The sequence below is a fragment of the Lontra canadensis genome, unplaced genomic scaffold (genome assembly GCF_010015895.1).
Source record: "Lontra canadensis isolate GAN:19392208 unplaced genomic scaffold, GSC_riverotter_1.0 scaffold3, whole genome shotgun sequence".
Classification (NCBI taxonomy): Eukaryota; Metazoa; Chordata; class Mammalia; order Carnivora; family Mustelidae; genus Lontra; species Lontra canadensis.
Window position 1 is genome coordinate 22,267,408 of NW_022630997.1, and position 19,020 is coordinate 22,286,427.

The window sequence follows — 19,020 nt, forward strand, 5'->3', positions numbered from 1 at the left end:
AAAAAAAGTTTTGCTTTTAATATTTAGGTTTTCACCAATTAGATTAACCTATCTAGAATGTGTCACTGAGTATGATATGAAGTCTAACCGGTTAGAAATGTCCCCGCATCATGTATTTGAATAACAGGAATTTCCCCCTTTAGTTTAAATTGCCATTTCTGTCATTCACTGATTTTCCACACAAGTTTGGCTGGCTTTCTCAATCTGCCAAACCACTGGTTCATTTATCTTATCATATCCTAATTCTAGTCTCAGTTATTGTGACCTTTAAATTATGTCTTAATACACGGTATGGAATACTTTGTGGTTCTTAAAAATTGTCTTGGCTGTTGGCCCTTTTCTCTTCCACATAAATTTTTAAAACTGCCTGTCATAGTTCTTTAAATAGTCATACTGGAGTTTTAATTAGGAAGTCATGTAAGAAATGTAAGTTAAGTTGGGGAATAGCAACTTATATTTTAACACACATTTCACTATATTCATCATTCACATCCATGAATATAGTTAAATATGTACATTTATTCAGTCCTATGTTTCATAATTTTGCCCATAATGGCTTTAAATTGTTACACTTAATCCTAGGCATGTTACAGTTTTATAGTTACTGGAAACTTCTTATTTTCAAAATAATTACTGCTGATACACATACTATTAATTGTTTTTCAAGAGTTTTTAAAATTTATTTATTTGAAAGAGAGAATGAGAGTGGGGAAGGTCAGAGGGAGAAGCAGACTCCCCACTAATCAGGGAGGCTGATGCGGGACTTGATCCTGGGACTCCAGGATCATGACCTAAAGGCAATCGCTTAACCAACTGAGCCACCCAGGTGCCTCACACATACTATTAATTAATAGCAACCTTCTTGAATTCTATCTAAACACTTCTAAATTCCCTTACGTTCTATGGAGATGATTATACCCCCCTGTAAAAATTAAGTACTACTTAATTTACTTTTAAAGTACTTAGTTAACTACTTAAAGTACTTTTAAGGGTAAAATTAAATACTACTCCCCTAAACCTACTTTTATTATTTTATAGTGTTAGTTAGGACTTCCTTGTAAATTGTGCAATGTTGTATACTGTACAGTGGGACTGAGAGCGGTTATCTTTGAATGCTCCTGATTTTCGTAACTTACTGGATAGATGCATTTTACCAGATTAACAACATTCTTCTGTCTAGTTTAAGAAATATGAGGTGATTATGATGTTATCTCAAGTGGGTTTTCAGTATCTAGTTCTCCTTTATTCAGATAATGCAAATAGTTTCAGATATTATACCATCCTTACATTCCTTCTATACAACTGATTTTTTTTTTAAGATTTCCCCCATTTTTTATTAATTATTTTTATTAACATATAATATATTATTTGCCCCAGGGGTACAGGTCTGTGAATCATCAGGCTTATACACTTTACAGCACTCACCATATCACATACCCTCCCCAAAGTCCGTAACCCAACCACCCACTCCATGTAAGATTTTTATTTTTTTTTAGTAATCTCTACACCTAATGTGGGTCAAGATCATCTATAGATCAAGATCAAGATCAAGATCAAGAGATGCACACTCGGGGCACCTGGGTGGCTCAGTGGGTTAAAGCCTCTGCTTTCAGCTCAGGTCATGATCCCAGGGTCCTGGGATCGAGTCCCAAATCGGGCTCTCTGCTCAGCAGGGAGCCTGCTTCCCCTTCTCTCTATGCCTGCCTCTCTGCCTACCTGTGATCTCTCTCTGTCAAATAAATAAATAAAATCTTAAAAAAAAAAAAAAAAAAAGAGATGCACACTCCACAGACTGAGCCAGCTGGGCACCCCATATAACTGATTTTTATTTAATAATGTATTTAAAATTTGGCCATAGGGATTTATCTTTCTCATTTTCCTGAACTATTTGAAAACTAAAATAAACACGTAAACATCCCAGAATATGGGCTCCTGGGTGGCTCAGTCAATTGGACGCCTGCCTTCAGTTCAGATCATGATCCCAGGCTCCCTGCTCCTCCCTTTGTTTGTGCTCTCACTCTGTCAAATAAATCAGTAAAATCTTAAACAAAAAACAAAAAACAAAAAATCCAGAATAGCGGGGCGCCTGGGTGGCTCAGTGGGTTAAAACCTCTGCCTTCGGCTCGCGTCATGATCTCAGGGTCCTGGGATGGAGCCCTGCATCGGGCTCTCTGCTCAGTAGGGAGCCTGCTTCCTCCTCTCTCTCTGCTTGCCTCTCTGTCTACTTGTGATCTCTCTGTCAAATAAAGAAATAAAATCTTAAAAAAAAAAAATCCAGAATAGCTAAAACTTATTTTGAAAAATAACAAAATTGGATTCACTCACAATTTCAAAACTGACCACAAAGCTATAATAATCAAGACAGTGTGGTAGTAGCATAGGATTGACAAACAGATCAAGGGGCCAGAATTGGGAGTACAGAAATAAACTGTTACATTCATGATCAACGGACTTTCAGTAACATTGCTAAGGCAATTCATTAGGGAAAGAATAATCTTTTCAATAAATGGTGCTGGGACAACTGAGTAACAACATGCACAAAAAATTTAGACCTTTACCTCATACTCTACAGAAAAATTAATTCAAATACAACGACTAAAACCGTAACTCTTTAAAGAAAACACCATGACCTTTGTTAGGCAAAGATTACTTAGAGATGACATCAAAATCATGAGAGGTAGCAAAAAAAGATAAACTGGACTTTATAAAACTTAAATATTGTTGACCTTCAAAAGACACTACTTAAGAAAAATGCAAGACAAGGGGTGCCTGGCTGGCCCAGAAGGTACAGCATGTGACTCTTGATCTCAGGGTCATGAGTTCAAGCTCCACACTAGGCATAGAATTTAGTTTAAAAAAAAAAAAAAGAAGAAGAAGAAGAACAAACATGCAAGCTAAGCTACAGACTGGGAGGAAATATCTGCAGAACATGTATCAGATAAAGGACTTATATCTTGAATATATAAAGACTTCTTTCAACTCAATGATAAGACAAAGAGCACAATTTTAAAAAGAGCTATTTGAAACTAAGTTAAAGACATCAAGAAATTAAACCCAGTGATGTGCTCATAAATGTTTAACTGGTTCCCCTGATGCCCTGCCCCATCAAAAGCCCCTGATTTGTAGTTTTTTCCTATCTCCATGGTATTAAATATCCCTATCATCATCAATACCAAGCTACCAACATAAGTGTTGAACTAGGGCTGGGAAAAGATGTGCAGAGTACAGCATTATACACTATTTCCACTATACAAATATAATACAATCAAGAGTATAGATATTGGTAGTATGTTAATAATATAATCAGGAAATGATGAGTTTTAAATATTTATTGCATTTGTTTTCAAGATTATTTATGGTTACCATGATAGACATCAATTCATTATTCTAAAGACTGATAAATAAAAGAAGCAACTTATCCTGCCTCACCTGTATAGACTGTATCCCCTATAGAATAACCAAATAATTGATAGGGAAAAGTTCTTAATAAACTAATTCTAACTAATGAAGGAATAACAAAAGAAGAAATATCACCATTTTTGCAATCTTTCAGGAAATAATGGTTCTAAACAATCATCATCAATGGATACTAAAACCAACAGGTCGAACAGAAGGGCAGAAAACTTTTTAAGATCAGCCTGAATCAGCTGACCAATCTTAGCTCACTAAAAATAAGAAACTCAGATATATGTACTGCCTGGTAGGATTTTAACTCTGACGACAGCTCTTCTGTTTTGGCTGCTAAGGTACCATCCAGACTAAGAAAGACACAGAAATGTCAGGACCATGTGAACCACGGCCACATTGGCAAGCACCAGAAGCACCCGGGAAACCAGGGTCATCAACTTCAACAACTATCACCCAGGTTACTGTGGAAAAGTTGGTATGGCACAATACTGCTTAAGGAGGAATCAGAGCTTCTTCACATCTGCAACCTTGATCAACTGGCCCCTGTCAGCAAGCAAACACTGGTAAATGCTGCCAAAGAACAAGATCAGAGCTGATCCTATCGTTCGATGATGAAATTCGATCAAGCTACAAAGTTCTGGGACGGGGAAAGGTCATAAAGCAGCTTGATATCATAGAAGGCCAAATTCTTTAGCAGAACAGCTGAGAATATTAATGGTGTGTTGGCATCGGGGGCTGGGGAGGGCGGGCACTGTGTCCTGGTAGCTTGAAGCCACATGGAAGGAGCCTCATTAAATGTTAACAAGTGCTTTTCTCAAAGAGAGAATGAACGAAGTATTCCTAAGAAATGGAACCTAGATCTAATTAAGCTTGTACAGCTACATATATAGCTATTTACACTTTTCAGAAAATAAGTAGATTGAAGAAAAAATCAGAGGACAACACAAAAGGGGTTTAAAAAAAAAAAATCAGCCAATTCCAGAATGCAGGTCATTGCACAGAGCAAATAATCAAGTTTTTGTCAATGACTTGGAAAAACAAAAGTGAGGAAGGTGTTATAGAAGAAAAGAGACAAAGCCAACAATGAAATTTGGATGCTGATTCTAACTGTAAAGACCACTGGAGAAATCTCAATATGGCCTAGGTAAAGGGTATCAAAAGTTTTACTGCCAATATTCTTAAATGTAATAATGTAATGACATAGTGACTATATTTAAAGAGAGGTTCTTCTTGGTAAAAGATGCCTGAGTAAAAGATGGGTAAAATCTCATGATTTTAAGATTCTGACAAAAGAGAATTACAATGAGAAAAGATTGGTTAAATGTTGTGGACTAGTGGCTGAATGAATTACATAAAGGGGTACATTAAATATTACTATTCTCTCTTTTAAAATGTCTGTTTCACTTTCCCTTAAAGAAAGTAAAAGCATGATACTTGCCAATGAGATCACTTCGATCTAGCAATAACTCCAAATCTTTATCACTAATGACCTTCTCTCTTGATCCTTTTACTTCCCTGTAAGAAAACAAAATATTCAAGTCCATACGATAAATCAAAACTGTGAATTACATTTTTGTAAAAAAATGTATATTTTTAAGCAAAATCGTACCTTTCATAATCTCTAGATTTTAATAATTCCATTAATTCCTTAGGGTCTAAGAAGTTCTTAGATTGATTTAATCCAGACTGACCACCTTTGAAATGATCTAGAAAAAATGTTCAAGAAATTAGAAACACTGAAAATCACTTTTAAAACCAAAATATACTCCATCAGAATGTCTTATGTTAAAAAGAAAAGGCAAAACCAAGTGTTGATAAGGATGAAAAGCAACCATAACTCTCATACTTTCATGGCAGAAGTATAAAATGGTATGTCCACTTAGGGCAAAGTTTAGTAGTTTCCTATAGGTAAACATATACCCACCCAAAGACCACGAACAAATAAAGGCACATGTCCACAAACAGCTGTACAAGAGAAGCTTATTCATAAAAACAAAAATCTGGAAACCAATTTACATGTCAACCAACTTAAGAATGGATATATGAGGGGCACCTGTGTGGCTCAGTGGGTTAAAGCCTCTGCCTTTGGCTCAGGTCATGATCCCAGGGTCCTGGGATCGAGCCCCACACTGAGCTCTTGCTTAGCAGGGAGCCTGCTTCCTCCTCTGTCTCTGCCTCCCTCTCTGCCTACTTGTGATCTCTGTCTGTCAAATAAATAATATCTTAAAAAAAAAAGGAATGGATACATGAACTATTAATTCCTAATACACACAACATAAACAAATCTCAAAATATTATGCTGAACAAAAGCAGCTACATATGTAGAAATGAATCCACGTATGAAATTAAAGGGAAAAGGAATCTATGTGGCAGAAACTAGAACAGTGGTGCCTTCTACTGAGGGACAAGGGCACATGGAAAATGAACTGGTGCACAAGGAAATGCTTTTGGACAAAGGAGGTTGTTACCTTGACCTGGAGGATAGTTACATAAGTATATACATTTGTCAAGATTCATTAATTTGTACACTTAAGATCTGGGCATTTTACTGTATGTATATTATTGTAATAAAATACTGTCAGTATTTTAAAAATTCCTTTCAAATTGCTTTTTGATATTACTTTTTCAAAATACTAAAAACAGACTTGGAAAAATAAAACTAGACACACATTCTACTGAATTTAAATTATATTCAATAAAGAAAATATATTTCATCATTCAAATTCCTAAAGCAGCACAGGTGAAAAAATTTTAATTTGCACAAAATTTTACTAGAAAAGTTTTTTTTTTTAAGATTTTATTTATTCATTTGACAGAGATCACAAGTAGGCAGAGAGGCAGGCAGAGAGAGAGAGGGGGAGGAAGCAGGTTCCCCACCGAGCAGAGAGCTCGATGTGGGGCTTGATCCCTGAACCCTGAGACCATGACCTGGGCCGAAGGCAGAGGCTTTAACCCACTGAGCCACCCAGGCGCCCCTAGAAAAGTTCTTTTTTCCTCCAGTGTAAATTCCAACTACAATCTAAATGTTCCAACAAGTCAAATTAAAGATTTCTAAAACCTAAACCATATCTCCCTCAAAATCAGATACACTGGAGAAAGTATTTTCAAGTAGAGAGCAGGTAGGAAAAGTAGCATAAAACAAATGAATAGTGATTTTCAACATTATCATGTTCCCATTTCTCTAGGCTTCATAACTTAGATTTTTTCAACTTTTTTTTAAACGTAGCCATGAAGCTAATTTATCTGAATAGAATTTTATATTGAACGAATAGAAGTAGAACTTCTCCAAAGAATCTTAGGGAATAAAATATAAAATACCAATGCCTCACTTACTTTACTTCCCCTACCTCTCAGAATCTTTTCCAGTTTAAGAAAACACTGTATCTGTACCTGGGTCAGTCGGTTAAGCACCCCACTCTTGATTTCAGCTCAGGTCATGATCTCAGAGTCGTAAGACTGAGCCACACACTGGGTCCCGTGCTGCATGCAAAGCCTGTTCTCTCTCCCTTTTCCTCTGCCCCCCACAACCCTCTCTCCCTCTCTTAAAAAACAAAAACACACAGTACTTGAAAAATACCAGATTTGAAATGATGAAATGGGACATTCTACAGAGCCAAATATTTTTTGAAATACTGAGTTCAACCAAGTAAACAGATTTTTTTTTAATAGCACTATTTCAACGTATCTTTAATACTCTAATACTTAATATACTGGACTAGTAAGAAGCGGCTTGACGTTTTCTTAAAGACTTTTGATAGGCAATCTCTTATCAGGAATAAGCATTAATATCATGCCAAATTCCCATGACAGAATTGAGGATATGGCACTTTGAAAGTGTTGTCCTGGAGAGTTTTCTTTGCCCCTCTGCTCATCTAAACACTCATGTTTTTCTTCATGCATGTTTATAGGCACGCCAACCTAGTTTAGGTCTTTATATCAGCAAATTCCCCGCCATCTATTTTTTTTTTTAAGATTTTATTTATTTCTTTGACAGACAGGGATCACAAGTAGGCAGAGAGGCAGGCAGAGCGAGAGGAGGAAGCAGGCTCCCTGCTGAGCAGAGAGCCCGATGCGGGGCTCGATCCCAGGACCCTAGGATCATGACCTGAGCCCAAGGCAGAGGCTTTAACCCACTGAGGCACCCAGGCGCCCCTCCCCACCATCTATTTTTTTAAGCAGATTTCATGCCCTACATGGAGCCAAACATGAGCTTGACCTCATGATCCTGAGATCAAGACCTGATCTGAGATCAAGAGTTGGGCACTCACCCGACTGACCCACCCAGGTGCCCCTCCCCACTGCCTATTTAAATCCCACACTAGTTAAGTCATACCAATTTATTTTATAAGGAAGTAACACTAATGAAATCTCACAATAAACAACAGACAACTGAAATAAGAAAAGCACTACAAATTATTATTAACTAGCCATCAGGGAAATACAAATCAAAATCACAATTGAGATACCACCTTATACCAGTTAGAATGGCAAAAATTAACAAAACAAGAAACAACAAACATTGGTGAGGATGTGAAGAAAGGGGAACCCTCTTACACTGTTGGTGGGAATGCAAGCTGGTACAGCCACTCTGGAAAACAGTATGGAGGTTCCTTAAGATGTTAAAAATAGAGCTACCCTACGACCCAGCAATTTCACTACCCAAGGATACAGATGTAGTGAAAAGAAAGGCCACCTGCACCCCATGTTCATAGCAGCAATGTCCATAATAGCCTAATTGTGGAAGGAGACAAGATGCTCTTCAACAGGTGAATAAATAAAGATGTGGTATATATATATATACAATGGAATGTTACTCAGCCATCAGAAAGGATGAATAACGGGGCGCCTGCGTGGCTCAGTGGGTTAAAGCCTCTACCTTCGACTCAGGTCATGATCCCAGGGTCCTGGGATCGAGCCCCACATCGGGTCTGCTCGGCGGGGAGCCTGCTTCCCTTCCTCTCTCTCTGCCTGCCTCTATGCCTACTTGTGATCTCTTTCAAATAAATAAATAAAATCTTAAAAAAAAAAAAAAAGGATGAATACCCAACCCTTGAATTAACATAGATGGAACTGGAGGGGATTAATGCCAAGTAAGTCAAGTAGAGAAAGACAATTATCATATGGTTTCACTCATATGTGGAACATAAGGAATACCACGGAGGACCATAGAGGAGGCAGGGAACTCTGAAAGGGGAGCAATCAGAGAGGGAGGTGAACCATGAGAGACTTAAGGACCCCGGGAAACAAACTGACATTTCACAGGGAAGGCAGGTGGGGGGGATGGGGTGATATGGTGATGGGTATTAAGGAGGACACATGCTGTGATGAGCACTGGGTGTTACACACAACTAACGAATCACTGAACACTACATCAAAAACTAATGATGTACTACATAGTAGTTAACTGAATATAATAAAAAAGAATGTTAAAAAATAATAAAAAAATAATAAGTATAATTTACTTTTGTGGATGATCAACTTTTCCAGTTTCCTTTTAGCAGCTGCTCTTTCCACAATTTTCTGATCGATAGTATTTGCTGTGACAAGACGATATACAACAACTGGCTTTGTCTGACCAATTCTATGACATCTATCCTGGGCCTGAAGATCAGACTGGGGATTCTTAAAGTGAAAAGAAAAATAATATTTAATAGTTTAACATTAAAGTTATTTAAACTCCTACTGAAGTTAAATGCATGATCCGATCAGAATTTGTCAAAGTGTCTTAACTCATTTTAGATTTCTAGAACAGTTTCAATGATAAAACATATTCAAGACTTTACAAACAGAGCACCTGATAATGATTTTTGTCTTAAGACGGAATACCTTTTACAAACAGATAAATAAAACTGCAAAGCATACAATGAAAGATAAAAAATTCAGAATGGAAATACAACAGCATATTGCTATACTTCCAACTTACCCAATCACTATCATAAATGATAACTGTATCTGCTGCAGTCAAATTAATGCCCAGGCCACCAGCTCGTGTACTTACTAAGAAGATAAACACATCCGGATCTGTGTTGAAGCTGTGCATCTAAAAGCAAGAAAAAAAAAAAAGGTAAACGTAAGGAAAGAAACTGTTACAGCCTAGAATGCGGATATCGTGCTGCCTGTGGAGCAACCATCTTATAACCATGTGTTTATAGCAAAGGAGTGGGGACAGCAATGCCAAGGGATATAATAAGCCAGCATTCTTTTTTTTTTTTTAAAGACTTTATTTATTTATTTATTTGACAGAGAGACAGAGTACAAGTAGGCAGAGCACGCAGAGGGAGAGGTAGGTGAGAATTCTACCATTGAACCACCAATGCAATGCAGAGGCAGAGGGAGAAGCAGGCTCCCCAGTGAGCAGGGAGCCTGATGTGGGGCTCAATCCCAGAACACTGGGATCATGACCTGAGGCAAAGGAAGCCGTTTAACCGACTGAGCCACCCAGGTGCCCCAATAAAGCAGAACTCTTCAAACTAGGTATGAATTCTTCAGATGTGGAATAAATAAACACTGAAAACCCAGAAGTCATGGAAGTTGGAAAAAAAAGAAAAAAGATTTGCTGAAAAGAGAAAGTTATCAAGACGTCCCATTCATGAAATTAAAAAATCATTAAACATTACCTACTGCCCAGGCTAAGACTGTAACCCTGGGAAACTCTATCAATTTGATCTTCAGAGGGGCTTGAGACCAGGTAGCTCAGGCCAATCACATAGATACATCATGCCTATATGATTAACTCTCAATGGAAACCACGGACAGCAAGCTCAGAGGAGTTTCCCCGGCTTACTTGAGATGCGCAATTATAAACTGCTGCTGGGAGAAGTGCGTGCTGTCTATGTGACCTCACTGAAAAGTCACATCTGGTTTCTCCTAGACTTCACCCTACGACTTTTCTTTTTGTTGATTTTAATCTGTATCCTTTCACTGTATTAAATCATAGCTATGAGTACTAGAAATAAAGAAAAGAGAACTTTAGCTGAAAGAACTGAGGAGGGAAATTGTTTTTAATTACAGCAATTAAAAGATGTACCCATAGGAAACCGAATCAGTCATTTAGACCTAGGAGCAATTATGTTAACATATTAAACATCTGCTTATGTTACCTTCATTTGTTTTCCAAGCCCCTCTTTTATTAAGGATATTTTTGTTGGGGTACTTGGATGGCTCAGTCAGTTAAGTGTCTGCCTTCAGTTCAGGTCATGATCCCAGAGTACTGGGATGGAGCCCTGCATCAGGCTCCCTGCTCTGTGGGAGCCTGCTTCTCCCCCACCACCTCTGCAGCTCCCCCTGCTTGTGCTCTCTCTCTCTCCAAGAAATAAAATCCTCAAAAAAAAAAAAAAAAAAAAAAAAGGATATTTTTGTTAAAAAAGAAAATTCACACATCACAAAGGAAATTGAAGGAAGAATATCTAATGTTATTAAAAAAAAAAAAAGTCTAGACCAACCTCTCTTAAAAATCTTAAAAACATAGTGACCAAAACAACAACTAAAGCCCCAAGTGGTTTCCCAGTGGATGGGGTAAGCAGGAAAAGTGGGTTCCTTGAGAGGGGGCATTAGAGAACTTGCTGAGCTGATGTTAAGTTTGCATTCATCAAAACTCAGAAAATGTACACTTGACTTTATGCACTTCATGATATGTAAAATTCACCCCAAAAGACAAAATGCCAAAATAGAAGGGAATTATTATCTCTAATTTATTTTGAAATGCTCCCCAAAAGATAAAATGTTAAATGGATACAGAAATAGACTGATTCTGTATCAAAAGCATATGACCAAAAGGAATAGTATAAGCTTAATGACAGGTTCTCAGATTTATATATGTTCCTATAAAACTCTTTCAACTGCTTAGATTTTAAATTTTCAGTGAAATGTTAGGGTAGAGAAAAGAGCCAAAATCAGGAGGGAAAAAAAGTATTGTTCTCTCAATATTCTTACAGTGGTAGTGAAGTAGGATATTATTAAGTCAAGTTGGACCAGAAAAATATATAACTTAAGAAACATTAAGGGGCGCTTTGATGGCTCAGTCATTAAGCATTTGGCTTTGGCTCAGGTCATGAATCCCAGAGTCCTGGGACTGAGCCCCACATCAGGCTCCCTGCTCAGCAGGAAGCCTGCTTCTCCCTCCCCGGGCTTATACTTGCTCTCTCGCTATGTCTCTTGATGTCAAATAAATAAATACATACATACATACATAAATAAATATCTTTTTAAAAAATTAAGACTTACTAATACTAAATAAAAATGTTTATGTGTTTGGGGCGTCTGGGTGGCTCAGTGGGTTCAGCGTCTGCTTTTGGCTCAGGTCATGATCTTGGGGTCCTGGGATTGAGCCCTGCATCGAGCTCTCTGATAGGTGGGAAGCCTGCTCTCCCCCCCACCCCGCCGCCTACCTGTGATCTCTGTCTGTCAAATAAATAAATAAAATCTTTAAAAAAAAATCAGTTTTAAAAAAATGTTTGTGTTTGAGCCTACTACAAGGTTTTTAGTCTATCAATTTGTGATTCTACTCTGAACATTACTTTAGAAACCTAGATAGTTACAAAAGATAATTTGGTATGTAGGACTGAAGTAATCTTACATTTTTTTCTCTCTCTGAATAAGACATGGATCCATCAAGCCTGCTAAAGTTGAAACTTCTGAAGTGGCAATAATCCATCAAAATGTCCAACATTCTTGTCATTTGTGAAAAAAGCAGCACCTGAAATTTAAATATATCTTAGTATCTATACCAATTAATAGAAGTAATTAAATAATCAAAAATCCGATCAAAATTACCACCTTGTGCCCTCTGGCTTTTAGTTCTGGCAGCATTCGATCCAAAATTAAGAATTTCCCAGAATTTGTTATCAATTCTTCATCAATCTTAAAAGCAGAGAAGGAACAGAAAAAACAGTTACAATAATTACCAATAATCTGTTTTTCTCAAAATAAAATCTAGGTAAATAGTTCATTCTCAATGACAAGTCTCCATAAAACTTTAAATTAAAAAACAAACTGACCTTATCATTTGATCTTTTTAAATCAGAAGACAATTCTTTCTCAAGGAAAGACACACTCTGGAATTTAAAATGGGGGCACCTGAATGGCTCAGTTGGTTAAGTGCCTGTCTCTTGATTTCAGCTCAAGTCATGATCTCAGCTTCATGAGATTAAGCCCCACATAGGGCTCTACATGGAGGGAGCCTGCTTAAGATTCTCTCCCTCTGCTCCTCCCAACATTGAGCGCACACTCTCTCTTAAAAAATAAATAAAATGAACGATTTCACAAAAAAATTAATCTAAGTCCAACCTTGAACTATCCTTCTCACTCCTCTCCCAGAGGCTTTATAGTAAGAGAACATTAAGTTTAAACTTACAGCACAAATGTCGATTTTTCTTAAAATTTACTTGAGGGGGAGCAGGAGAAAGGGTGGGGAGGGAGGAATGGGAGGTACGGAGGGGTAGTTCCAGAAATCAAAATAGTACATTATTAAATGGTATTCACCTTAAACTCTTGTGTGACCGGGTCTATAGGGTACTCAATCAAATATGGATGATTACAGCACTTACGAAGGAGCATCATTATATTCTGCAGCTTCAGATTAACTTCAGATTCTATAGGGATATTTGTTTCCACAACAGCTCTATCAAAAACATATAATCCATGAATGTGAGAAATACAAAAAGTATCACGGTTTAAAGAATACTTAAATTTATTTTAAACTCACACCTTTCTCGGTCTACTTCTGGCTGCATTTGACTGATCAATTTTTCCAATTCATTAGGGAAATCATCTATTTTGCTGTAATTTATTGACTTTCTAGTTCGCCGTCTTGGTCGTCCAGTGGGACTTAGCTCAACAGTTTCTTTCTAAAAGTGAATAATTAAAAAGGAATATATGTTAAAGAACCTATACACTTAAATTCTAAATACATAAAAGTGGATTGTAATATTTTTATGTGCAAATGTTTTAAGATATAAAGAAAAAAAAAATTCTCTTTCATCATCAAGTTTAGGGATTTCCAAAGGCACAAAATAAAGGCTCCATAAACTTTGGCCATGTGCAAATATGGTCATATTAAGTCTAAGTATTTTAAACGCTTATGACAGTATCAGAGCATTAGAGTAAATGCCTCCATATCTCAGTGGAAAAAATTAAGGATGGATAGAACTGTTTTGAACTTATATAAAGAATTTATGGGGCGCCTGGGTGGCTCAGTGGGTTAAAGCCTCTGCCTTTGGCTCGGGTCATGATCCCGGGGTCCTGGGATTGAGCCCTGCATCGGGCTCTCTGCTCAGCAGGGAGCCTGCTTCCTCCTCTCGCTCTGCCTGCCTCTCTGCCTACCTGTTATCTCTATCTGTCAAATAAATAAATAAAATCTTAAAAAAAAAAAAAGAATTTAGTAACTTAGGGTTAAGTTAAGGAGCTCCACATATCTGCATTAGAGAACATTTCTTTGGACTGGTATAACACTGCAATGAAATTCCTCACAATAAGCAATGATTATAAATTTCTAATAGTTCAAAAACCAGATTCTCTCTTTAATTATAATAAAAATTGGGGAACAGAATCTAAAGGTTACACAAAACAGAAATGTACAGAACCATAAATGTCTTGAAAAATAGATTGGTACATGGTATACAGCAAAAAGTCTAGACATTTAAACAAAATTTAAGGGTCCCCTAATCTTTTAAGATAATCACATTCTACTTTAATGTAATATGGTGGGTAATGAAAGAAGATATTTCTTTCAAATAAGGTATTCTATTACATTTTTGGAGACCAATAACCTTCTATAAAGGGATTGTGTATGGGGGATTGGTCTAGCTGGGAAACTCTTGTATACAGTGTGTGCCTGTTATTTCCTAGTCAATCCCCACATAGCATAATTTGGGTTAATCTGGGATAGGAATAAAAAATTTTAACAAACATTCCAGATAATTATAAAGCAATTAATGCATGAACCATCACCTGAATTTTAGTAGGATCACAGAATTACTAGGAGACAACTTTCATTATTGCTTTATACTCTAGTTAGAAATTCATATTCTCTAAGTCCTAAAAACAGATGATAAGATCTAAGACTGAAATTAACCAAGGAATTTCCAATACAACTGTTATTTACAGTTTATGTCAAAGCCATACTCTACCTCACTGCATCCAAACATGTTTGCAATTGTACGGTTCACAATAGCTGTATAAAAGATCTCTTGTTTCTTTGAAAGTGGTGCATAAACAACTACTTCTCGTTTAGGAGGAACTTCAAGAGCAACATCAGATTTTAGTCTTCTCAGTAAGAAAGGTGTTAGAATCTAAAATTTAAACATGAATAAACGTATGTCAATATGAAGCATTTGTATGCTTTCAGGCAATACTCTCTCCACACACCTCCTAATCCCTTCTTTCTCTTTTTTCCTTTAAAAGTACTATCAAAGGGTGCCTGGGTGGCTCAGTGGGTTAAACCTCTGCCTTCGGCTCAGGTCATGATCCCAGGGTCCTGGGATCGAGCCCTGCATCGGGCTCTCTCCTCAGTGGGGAGTCTGCTTCCCCCTCTCTCTGCCTGCCTCTCTGCCTGCTTGTGATCTCTCTCTCTCTGTCAAATGAATAAATAAAATCTTTAAAAAATAAAAAAATAAAAGTACTATCAAGTCTTGGGTGCCTGCGTGGCTCAGAGGGTTAAGCCTCTGCCTTCAGCTCAGGTCATGGTCTCAGGGTCCTGGAATCAATCCCCGCATGGGACTCTCTGTTCAGCGGAGCCTGTTTCCCCCTCTCCCTCTGCCTGCCTCTGCCTACTTGTGATCGATCGATCTCTCTCTCTCTCTCTCTCTCTCTCTGTCAAAAAATAAATAAATAATCTTTAAATAAATAAATAAATAGCTAGATAGATAAGTAAGTAAATAAAAATACTATCAAGTCTTGAAAAATGAAGAGCCTCCTACCCCCTTTAGAATTAACTTATTCCCTTGCTCTTCTCCCAGCCCTAGAGGTCACTTTTTCAAAATCTATTACAAAAGATAATCTATGCAGTTCCTTTTTCATTCTGAGTCCATAGTAAGCAGAATAAGACAAAGTCACAACCTGGTGCAGCATATGCAATACGTTCTGTTCTCTTTCTTTAGCAATAATATCTTCAGCAGTTTCAGAAAGACTAGTGATATCAAACCAAGATTCAAAGCTGTAAGAGAAAAAAATGATTACAACTTAACCTAACCCACAAATCAATTATATTAACATATATATATATACCACAAAGAAGTTGCCAAAAGGTATCATTTTTAATCCAACTACCTAGGAGAACGGAATTAATTTTGACTAAGAGCAGATTTGAGGTTAGAAAAATATAGAAAATAGTTAAATAACTGGCTTACCTACCTTTTCAAGTCATCAAATACATCTGGCAACAAAAAGTTTAGCAATGACCAAAGTTCTGATAAATTGTTTTGCAAGGGAGTACCAGTCAAAAGAAGTTTGTTATCTGCATTGAATCGTTTTAACTCCCTGATTAGACGGCATTTCATGTTCTTAATTCTGTGTCCTTCATCTACTATTAAGTATTTCCAATAGCAGTGCTAGAAAAGGAATTTAGGGAAAAACTTTAAAATGATGATCTCACAATTTTTTTTTAAAAAACAATTCTAAAAATAAAACTTCTTTATCAGGGATGGATGTTCAATTTTATCAAATGGCATTTCTGTATCTATTGAGATGGTCATGTTTTCCTCTGAACTACTAAAAGGATAAATAAATTTCCTAAAACTGATGCATACTTTTGTTCCTAAAATAGACTTTCCCTTGGCTATGAACTAATAAAGTCCACCTGCTATTATGTATTTAAACTTTTTCTATTCACATTCTTTAGTCAGGCAGTCTGGGGACATCTGGGCGGTGCAACTGGTTGAGTGTCCTACTTGATTTTGGCTCAGGTCGTGAGATGGAGCCCGGCACTGGGCTCTGCACTCAGTGTGGAGTCTGCCTGAGATTCTTTCCTTCTTCCTCTACCCCTCCCACTCGTGCTCCCTCTCATTCTCTCTCTCTAAAAATAAATCTTAAAAGAAACGGGGGAAAAAAAAAAAGCAGTCCGTGGTTTCCCTGTGTAATGCTTTATCAGGTTTTGATTAGTGTTATACTAGATTCCTAAAAAAGAACTAAAGCTTTATTAGTGCCACATGCTCTGAAACATTAAATATTAGAATTTTCATTCTTGAGACCCTCATCTGAAATGGACATTCTAATCTGATGGTGTTCTCAGTTTCTTAGTATAATTACTGATTTGTTTAGGCTTTGCCTTTCTTCTGGGGGCAGTTTTAGTAATTTCTATCTTCATAGAAAGCCATCCATTTACTTTCAGTAAGTTGTCATAAAAATAATTTTAATTTCTCACTTTTCAAAACCTTGTTAAAAAAAAGAAAGCAAAAACAACAAAACTACAATCTTACTCTGAGCATCATCAACTCAAAGGAGGAAAAAAAACTTTGTGGGGGAAAAAAAGCAAAAACAACAAAACAAATCTTACTCTCATTTTTCAATTAGCAATAATCGCACCTCAGATAAACCTCATTGGCTACAATACTGTCCCTGCACAACGCTTCTCTCATTTTTATTATCTGTGCTTTCTCTTTTATTTTGATCAGGCAATCTTAAAGTTCATCTATTTTATTGTTTAAAAATGCAAAAATATGGACTATTTCTGGGAAATAGAAATACCAAGCTGGCAATTATAGGTATCCTCAGAGAACAAGATTGGTAAATTGGGGGAAAGAACATGAAATGGGACATATTTTGCATTTCATTCTAATAGATTCATAGCAGAATTTAAAAAAAAAGTTTTGGGGGGCACCTGGGTGTCTCAGTCATTAAGCATCTGCCTTTGACTCAGATCATGATCCTAGGGTGCTGGGATTGAGCCCCGCATCACGATCCCTGTTCCGCGGGAAGCCTGCTTCTCCCTCTTCCACTCCCCCTGCTTGTGTTCCCTCTCTCACTGTCTCTCTCTGTCAAATAAATACATAAAATCTTAAAAAAAATTTTTTTTAAATATGACTTTTTTTTAAAGAAAAAAAATTGGGACTGCTTTTGCTGGTAATACCAGATAACCTAAGTAATCTCTCACTATAAGACATCTACCATAAAAAAGCAAAACAAATATAAATGAATATGTAAGAGCAAAGAAAACCCAATGCAACAGAAATGAGGATTCTGAAAAATGATTTTGTAAGTTGGGCGCCTGGGTGGCTCAGTCATTAAGTGTCTGCCTTCGGTTCATGTCATGATCCCAGGATCCTGGGATCAAGCCCCACATCAGGCTCCCTGCTTGGCATGAAGCCTGCTTTTTTCTCCCGCTCCCACTCCTTCTACTTGTGTTCCCTCTCTTGCTATCTTTCTCTGTCAAATTAAAAAAAAAAAAAAAATTTCCTAAGTTAATGGATACTTCTGCTGCCAGTCAGGAATAGGAGCCCTGTACCCTCAAAGTGAAGATTCTTAAAATAATATCCTATGTTCAGTGAAAGGGGAAATTATAAAAATTCTTAACCACTAGCAAATGGAATTGACAATAAGGCTCATCTGTTCCAATGTGGTCAGGGTAGGGAGGTCAAAATAACTAGAAAGGTCTTCATGTTTTATTATTTAGTAGAAAACTGAATTTTCAAGACACAATATATATATTATATCTATATGCTAACAAAAATACTTAATATAGCAGCAGCATTCTCAGAATTACAACTGCTTTGAAGTCTGTATGCTTTCTTCTACAAGTAGCGTATATTACTTTTATTGTGAAGAAGTAACATAACTGCAATTCATATAGCCCAAATTTCCACCAGCACACAAGTAAAATCTGATATACCAGACAGAAAAAGGAAAAGTTGTAAATTTAGAACTAAATGTGAAATAGGTGGAACAGTGATAGAGAAGTGCAAATACCAAAAAATGAACTAAGAGACAATGAGCAAAGGTTAACTTTCCAACTGCATAACTTGAGCACTAATAATTAAGTAGCTACAACATACACTAAAAACAGATACACCATATAGCCATAAGACAGTCTAAAAATAACTTGTTTTCATATATGCAATTCTTATTTAATTAAAATTAAATGGATAAGTTCTATATACTTAAACCACATGTCAGACACATCTGGAACATATTCTCAGATTAGGTTTATGTCTAGCTGAACTTAACACACTAGAATGATATTATGGCTATAGGTCAAGGTGCTATTGTTTCAATTTTCTTGTTAAAGACTACAACCTTCTCAATCTGTTAATACCAACTTTTGGTTTCTGAAAAAATCTGTAGAACACAATCCACTGCTTCCATCAGAAAAAAAAAAAAAAAAAAAAAAATCAACAAATGCTACCAGATGGTGCGAAAGTGCTATGAACTAAGAAAAATGTGGTTTATGGATCACAAAGAGTTCAATGGAGACCAATACCTGTAATGCATTTCGGTCTCTCATGGCTATTTCAAATGAAGTAATTACCACAGGATGAATCTGCAGTGTCCCTTTTCGTCTGTAAATATTCTTTACCAATTTTCGACGTTCCTGCTGGGTCCCATGATATAGCATAGTAGGAATCTAAAAGATTTTATATTGATTTATAACAAACTTAAGGACAAAATGCAAATTATTAACAA

The 19,020-nt window shown here is 36.7% G+C and overlaps 1 protein-coding gene and 1 non-coding gene across 2 annotated transcripts in view; both read right to left on the reverse strand.

Moving 5' to 3' along the window:
• HELLS (helicase, lymphoid specific) overlaps nucleotides 1-19,020 on the reverse strand; it is a 40,255-nt gene that overhangs the window by 1,855 nt on the left and 19,380 nt on the right. Inside the window, exons 10-21 of the mRNA XM_032835958.1 lie at nucleotides 18,818-18,961; nucleotides 15,757-15,953; nucleotides 15,463-15,559; nucleotides 14,535-14,696; nucleotides 13,114-13,253; nucleotides 12,889-13,027; nucleotides 12,184-12,267; nucleotides 11,984-12,103; nucleotides 9,332-9,448; nucleotides 8,871-9,030; nucleotides 5,018-5,114; nucleotides 4,847-4,923 (exon numbers count right to left, since the gene is read on the reverse strand). Coding sequence (XP_032691849.1) covers nucleotides 4,847-4,923; nucleotides 5,018-5,114; nucleotides 8,871-9,030; nucleotides 9,332-9,448; nucleotides 11,984-12,103; nucleotides 12,184-12,267; nucleotides 12,889-13,027; nucleotides 13,114-13,253; nucleotides 14,535-14,696; nucleotides 15,463-15,559; nucleotides 15,757-15,953; nucleotides 18,818-18,961 — 1,534 coding nt within the window. The remainder of the gene's footprint in view (nucleotides 1-4,846; nucleotides 4,924-5,017; nucleotides 5,115-8,870; nucleotides 9,031-9,331; nucleotides 9,449-11,983; nucleotides 12,104-12,183; nucleotides 12,268-12,888; nucleotides 13,028-13,113; nucleotides 13,254-14,534; nucleotides 14,697-15,462; nucleotides 15,560-15,756; nucleotides 15,954-18,817; nucleotides 18,962-19,020) is intronic.
• Nucleotides 16,835-16,971, reverse strand: LOC116858576. Its single transcript, XR_004380941.1, has one exon. It is a non-coding gene; the product is annotated as a U4 spliceosomal RNA (small nuclear RNA).